The sequence below is a fragment of the Mustelus asterias genome, chromosome 1 (assembly GCF_964213995.1).
Source record: "Mustelus asterias chromosome 1, sMusAst1.hap1.1, whole genome shotgun sequence".
Classification (NCBI taxonomy): Eukaryota; Metazoa; Chordata; class Chondrichthyes; order Carcharhiniformes; family Triakidae; genus Mustelus; species Mustelus asterias.
Genome location: NC_135801.1, coordinates 133,290,527 through 133,296,822, shown reverse-complemented (window position 1 = coordinate 133,296,822; position 6,296 = coordinate 133,290,527). Strand labels below are relative to the sequence as shown.

Below are 6,296 nucleotides of genomic sequence, written 5' to 3'. Positions count from 1 at the left end.
GAGATTAGCTACTCACTACAAATCCCCCATGGCAATGTTGGAATTTGAATTCAGTAAAAAAAAATCTGGAATTAAGAATCTACTGATGACCATGAAACCATTGTTGATTGTCAGAAAAATCCATCTGGCTCACTAATGTCCTTTAGAGAAGGAAATCTGCAGTCCTCACCTGAAGAAAGTATTAACCCTAACAGCAGTGTTAAAGTATGAGCCAAAATGCTTTCTTAAGTACAGTAAATGTTTATTTTTATAATCCATGCACCTTCAGGATGGATTTGAATTTATTCACATTTTTTGCTACATAAGATTCATGCACCTCCACAATATCTTATGGCCATTTCATGATATAGTTACATCGATCTGCAATCAACTTTGAAAATACAAAGTAGAACCAGGAGCATTTAAATGAATTCTAAAAGTTGGAAAAGCATAATTTTTCAGTGTACTCAAATTTGGAAGATGATTAACATTTTGGTGCAATTTCTTTAGAATAGCTTCCCATCTCAAACATCAGCCAAGCTTTCACTTTTAAGAACTCAAAGATCTACTGTGCATTTTAATCATTACCTATTCATTTACTAAAGATAACTGCCTTTCCTACACAACTCTGCTAGCTTTGTAGTAATATGTACATAGTGAAGCACAAATAGGAATTCAAAAGTTTGTTCTAATATCTAATGTAAAATATTTACACTATTTTATACTAAAGGTATATCTAGTTTTACAATATTTTAACAACAGTAAAAATCTATGTTATTTCTTATTCAATGAATGGTCTAAAGCTGTGCACAATATGTGGCTGATTAAAATAGCCAACTATGGAACATGACATGCAAGAGATCACAATGCATTGTATAGAAAGTTGACCATTGTCAGCAGTTTAGTGTGCAATTTTACTGGCCACATTTTCTGAAGCAAAACTGTCATATAGTAGTTACTATCCTTGCCAATTTACATGCACAATACTCTATTTCTACTCTGATGAAGGGTCATCTAGACTCGAAACATTGACTCTATTCTCTCCCCACAGATGCTGTCAGAGCTGCTGAGATTTTCCGGCATTTTCTGTTTCAGATTCCAGCATCCGCAGTATTTTATTTTTACTCTTTTTTTAATGATCAATAGAGTGGGACCTTATCAATAATGAAAATCAGAAGTGAGAATCAGCCAGCAAACAATTAGATGATAGCAAACTTGGAATTTAGAAAATTTGGGTTGCAGAAGGGGTGGGTTGCTGAGGGAGATAAAGATTCAGCAATTCTGAGGTCCTGAGAAAGAATGAGGTAAAGGAGGAATAGGAAATTTTGCAACGTATTTTCCCTTGAACCCTTCGGGGATATAGGGATGACCCAATATAAGCAATATACTGTTTTTAAAACTTAGATGAAACAAGAGAGGAAAGTTCAAAGACAAATCAAGCATGGAAGCACTGGTGAAATAATAAGAAAATAATAGAGGTAATTAGAAGGTGAAGGAAATGTTAGAGTGGTAAGTAGGTGATTACCTGTCCAATGTCTAGCTTTTCCCCAAATTTTATCCAGGAATGGAGGCTAGGTATTGGAGGTACTTACTTGGGTGTGCGTTATTATCTAAGTTATTATCCAAGTCAGGCCTGACTTAGTGTTCTAAAAATTTGTTACAGGAGCAAACACAGAAAGCAAGGTTTGGGGGGGGGGGGGGGCGGGGTGAGTTTTGCAGTGGGAAACAAATGGGCAGGTGCTTATTCCAAAGTCTTATCTATTGGTACATTGAAGTGCTATGGATATGGTGCGGCAGCTGGTGGTTTTTGGAATTCTTTGACTACCATTTCTTTCCCATTGTTAAGTTGATGTTTGCATGCGATTTTCCAAAAGCAACAACTCGAGTTGAAAATCTAAAATGTTTGTTAAGGCACTTTCTACAAAACGAAAATAAAGTCAAGAATGTCAGTTATAAACAAAATAGTGCTTCTGTACAAACATTTCGATGTCCACGTAGACATGTATTTAAATACCACATATAGTAGTTCGGTTATAAAGTAAGTTCCAACATGGGTTTTGATGGCAGGTCTCTTTTCCTATGACAGAGATCTGGACAAACATCAGCGAGGGGCTTGCCGCTTTTCTCCAGTGGAGCTGTTTGTTTTATCTTTGAGAACATTTTGTTTCAGCTCATTGCTGCTGAATCCCGATCCTTGCTCGGCTTCTGTTTAAAAATGGCAGTGAGATACAAAGATGTTACATGGCACTTAAGACACCTTAGCTAGAATGGCAGGTCCACCGCAACATCGTTCTTTATTTAACATTTCGAATTGTGCATCGTTATTCTGTCAGGATGGGTAATATTTTTGGTTTCTTTTGTCATCGCCAGTATTTATGTTCATCTATTACTTGCAAATTTTAACATTCAAATGGATACGGGGAGAATTCCGAGTATTGCGGTGCATTACCTGGAACAGATTCAGATTTCCGCCGGTTTCCAGGTTTTGTCTCAGGGATTTGAAAGAACGGGAATTTCATGCATTGGCCGTTCTCTCTGTTACAGATCCCAAAGGCGCATTTACACACCTTCCTGCATTCTAATCCATAGGTTCCGAAGGGACAATCTGAAAGAGTAAAATCCCAATATGGAAACGAAACATGTTAGTCTGAAGATAACTTTACTGAGACTGGAATGATAAAGATCATATATGAGATCGTATCGCGCCTCCACTTAATCGACAATGATTTATTCATATGGTTGTTTGAATCGTGCCTGGTCAGTACTCTGAATATGCGTCGCTAATTTATAATCTGCATTAGAATTTAAATTCTAATTCAGTTTTCTAAACATTCAGTTACAATTGAAGAAATTAAATGCAAGACCAAATCTCACATCATGCTATTGGAAAGGTGTCAGATCCAGATATTTTTAAAAATCTAGTTTCATTATAATTGAGATCCGTCAAAATAATGAAGGGATCTCCACGGAAAGTCTATTTAAATGTATCAACAGGGCTATAAGTGCAGTGTCAAGACTGAGATCAGTTTCAGAATTATACCCTGAATTGGATTTAATTTGAATTTGAATTGTTTGTTGGAGCAAGCGAGGAGATGGATTAAGGGCTTCCCCTGTCCCACACGGAACCAACGCCGCATCTCCACATCACCACATGGAACCCGCAGACTAATGCCTGTTCTCGCTGCATCCACAAGCAGCAAGCAGGCTGCACAACTCTTTACTGTGTGCCCTAATGCTGGCCCACACAGGATTCTGGTCTCTTACCCAACCACTGGGAAGCAGGGGATTCAGTCATTGCCAAAACGTTTCAATTTTACATTTTTAAAATGTCATGTCGGATGTTGTACAGACTGAGAGTTGAATAGCATTGTGACTTGCAAGCTCACATTGCTCAGCCTAACATCTACACTCCAGACAGGCAATCCTGGGAAGCTAGGGACTAGGGATCGTTTCTAGTTACCCAAAAGGGAGTGTAAAACTCTTCCAATGTACTCAAGCCCAAGAAACTTCATGTGGGGTTGGCAGGGAGCGGCTGCTAGGTGAGCTCCAGCACTTTGTGCAGTTTTTCCACCTCATTGTTCGGCCACTGACTTGCAGCATGAAGAGCATCCTTCACAACAGTGAGGTTGGAGAGACTGGAGGGAGTGTGAAGTGCTGGGTAGCTTCATTCCAGTGTTTAACAGCGGGAGCTTTGGGACCCTTTTTCAAATGCTCTCACAGTGACCCATACCATCCTGATTTCTGGGTCAAAGAAATGCCATTTCATATAATCACAGAATCTCTACAGGGCAGAAGAGGCCATTCGGCCTGTCCGGTCTGCATCGACCCTCTCACAAAGTATCTTAGCCAGTCCTCTGAGTCAATTTGCTCAAATTGTAACCAAAAAAATAAATACTGCGAGCAGCGCTGAAGCACCATTGCCACATCGCTTTACTTCACATAAGAACTAGGAGCAGGAGGAGGCCATCTGGCCCCTCGAGCCTGCTCCGCCATTCAATAAAATCATGGTTGGTCTTTTTGTGGACTCAGCTCCACTTACCCACCCGCTCACCATAACCCTTAATTCTTTAACTGTTCAAAAATGTATCTATCCTTGCCTTAAAAACATTCAATGAGGTAGCCTCAATTGCTTCACTGGGCAGGGTATTCCACAGATTCACAACCCTTTGTGTGAAGAAGTTCCTCCTCAACTCAGTCCTAAATCTGCTCCCCCTTATTTTGAGGCCATGCTCCCTAGTTCTAGTTTCAGCTGCCAGTGGAAACAACTTCCCTGCTTCTATCTTATCTATTCCCTTCATAATCTTATATGTTTCTATAAGATCTCCCCTCATTCTTCTGAATTTCAATGAGTATAGCCCCAATCTACTCAGTCTCTCCTCATAAACCAACCATCTCAACTCCGGAATCAACCTAGTGAATCTCCTCTGCACCCCCTCCAGTGCCAGTATATCCTTTCTCAAGTAAGGAGACCAAAACTGTACACAATACTCCAGGTGTGGCTTCACCAGCACCTTATACAGCTGCAACATATTCTCGCTGTTTTTAAACTCCATCCCTCTAGCAATGAAGGACAAAATTCCATTTGCCTTCTTAATTACCTGCTGCACCTGCAAACCAACTCCTTGAGATTCCTGCACAAGAACACCCAGGTCCCTCTGCACAGCAGCATGCTGCAATTTTTTACCATTTAAATAATAATCCATTTTGCTGTTATTCCTACCAAAATGGATGACCTCACATTTACCAACATTGTACTCCATCTGCTAGACCCTCGCCCACTCACTTAGACTATCTATATCCCTTTGCAGACTTTCAGCGTCCTCTGCACACTTTGCTCTGCCACCCATCTTAGTGTCATCTGCAAATTTTGACATAGTACACTTGGTCCCCAACCTCAAATCATCTATGTAAATCGCAAACAATTGCGGTCCCAACAGTGATCCCTGAGGCACACCGCTAGTCACTGATCGCCAATCAGAAAAACACCCATTTAGCTTTGCTTTCTGTTAGTTAACCAATCCTCTACCCAACTGGACTTCCCGTGTGTGTTTACCTCTGCAAATGCCATACTCGTCTCCAAAGTCGTCTTCTTGGCTGTTAAAATTGCACCGCAAGCCGGGTCCGCATTTAACCCCGTCCATCCCGGCCACGGTGCGGTAACACACCTCCCCTCTGCCGGCCGCACACACCTTGCAGCAGCCACAGTCATCCAGCACGGTCTTCTTGCAGCCCGCCGTGGCGGGACAAGCGGTGTTCCGCTCACAGGAATAGGAACAGTCCACCGCGTACTTCAAAGTGAAGGCGCCCACCGCCGCAGGCCACAGCACCAGGAGCAGCAAGCAGCCCGCGCTGCACATACTGACTGATACACACACACACACTGCTGTCTCTGCCCGCTCCCCAGCACTCAGCCCGACCACCTGCCCACTCAACCCGGCCACCTGCCCACTCAACCCGGCCACCTGTCCACTCAGCCCGGCCACCTGTCCACTCAGCCCGACCACCTGCCCACTCAGCCCGGCCACCTGCCCACTCAGCCCGGCCACCTGTCCACTCAGCCCGGCCACCTGTCCACTCAGCCCGGCCACCTGCCCACTCAGCCCGGCCACTTGCCCACTCAGCCCGCACCTGTCCACTCAGCCCGGCCACCTGCCCACTCAGCCCGGCCACTTGCCCACTCAGCCCGGCCACCTGTCCACTCAGCCCGCACCTGTCCACTCAGCCCGGCCACCTGCCCGTCTCAGCCCGGCCACCTGTCCACTCAGCCCGCACCTGTCCACTCAGCCCGGCCACCTGTCCACTCAGCCCGCACCTGTCCACTCAGCCCGGCCACCTACCCACTCAGCCCGGCCACCTACCCACTCAGCCCGGCCACCTACCCACTCAGCCCGGCCACCTACCCACTCAGCCCGGCCACCTGCCCGTCTCAGCCCGGCCACCTGTCCACTCAGCCCGGCCACCTGTCCACTCAGCCCGGCCACCTGCCCGTCTCAGCACTCAGCACTTAGCCCGCCACCGCCGCCTCCACCGCCTTTTTAATCGCTCGCCTGCCCTGCATTCTCCCCCCACCCCCCAGTTTCCTAAATCCGGTGTTGTTGTTGTTGTCTCTCTGGCCAGTTTTGTGTCGGAGCTTTCCAAATCCGGGATGGAGTTAAACATAACGGGGGTTGCCATCCAGGAATTGATGGGTTGACGTAAGATGTTATGTTTAGTTGTTTTTGTCAGGAATTTTTTCAGCTTCGCTCTCACGTACTTGTCAGATGTTCAAGGCCGCGAAGAACAACAGCAGATTTATCACCTCTGGAGTTGCGTTACGG

General features: G+C 44.8%; 1 protein-coding gene across 5 annotated transcripts; it reads right to left on the bottom strand.

Moving 5' to 3' along the window:
* Positions 1 to 230: 230 nt before the first annotated feature.
* esm1 (endothelial cell-specific molecule 1) lies at positions 231 to 6,026 on the bottom strand. 5 transcript variants are annotated; one of them, XM_078219313.1, is made up of 4 exons: positions 5,919 to 5,983; positions 5,033 to 5,772; positions 2,429 to 2,584; positions 231 to 2,184 (listed from the first exon to the last, which is right to left on the bottom strand). In XM_078219313.1, exons 2-4 carry the CDS (start codon positions 5,334 to 5,336, stop codon positions 2,081 to 2,083), a joined length of 564 nt encoding a protein of 187 aa, XP_078075439.1. In that variant the 5' UTR covers positions 5,337 to 5,772; positions 5,919 to 5,983; the 3' UTR covers positions 231 to 2,080. The 5 variants fall into 5 exon arrangements, with proteins under 5 accessions (XP_078075439.1, XP_078075428.1, XP_078075433.1 ...); XM_078219302.1 differs by having other exon boundaries at positions 5,033 to 5,385; positions 5,505 to 5,981; XM_078219307.1 differs by having other exon boundaries at positions 5,033 to 5,833; positions 5,897 to 5,980.
* Between the last annotated feature and the right edge of the window lie 270 nt (positions 6,027 to 6,296).

Bases quoted from the DNA above. Each gene is read 5' to 3' on its own strand.
- esm1 (XM_078219295.1), bottom strand. From the start codon at position 5,336: ATGTGCAGCGCGGGCTGCTTGCTGCTCCTGGTGCTGTGGCCTGCGGCG. The intron at 2,585-5,032 runs GTAAACACACAC...TTACTCTTTCAG, and splicing joins CGAGTATGGCATTTGCAGAG to ATTGTCCCTTCGGAACCTAT. The intron at 2,185-2,428 runs GTAATGCACCGC...ATTTTTAAACAG, and splicing joins GAAATCTGAATCTGTTCCAG to AAGCCGAGCAAGGATCGGGA.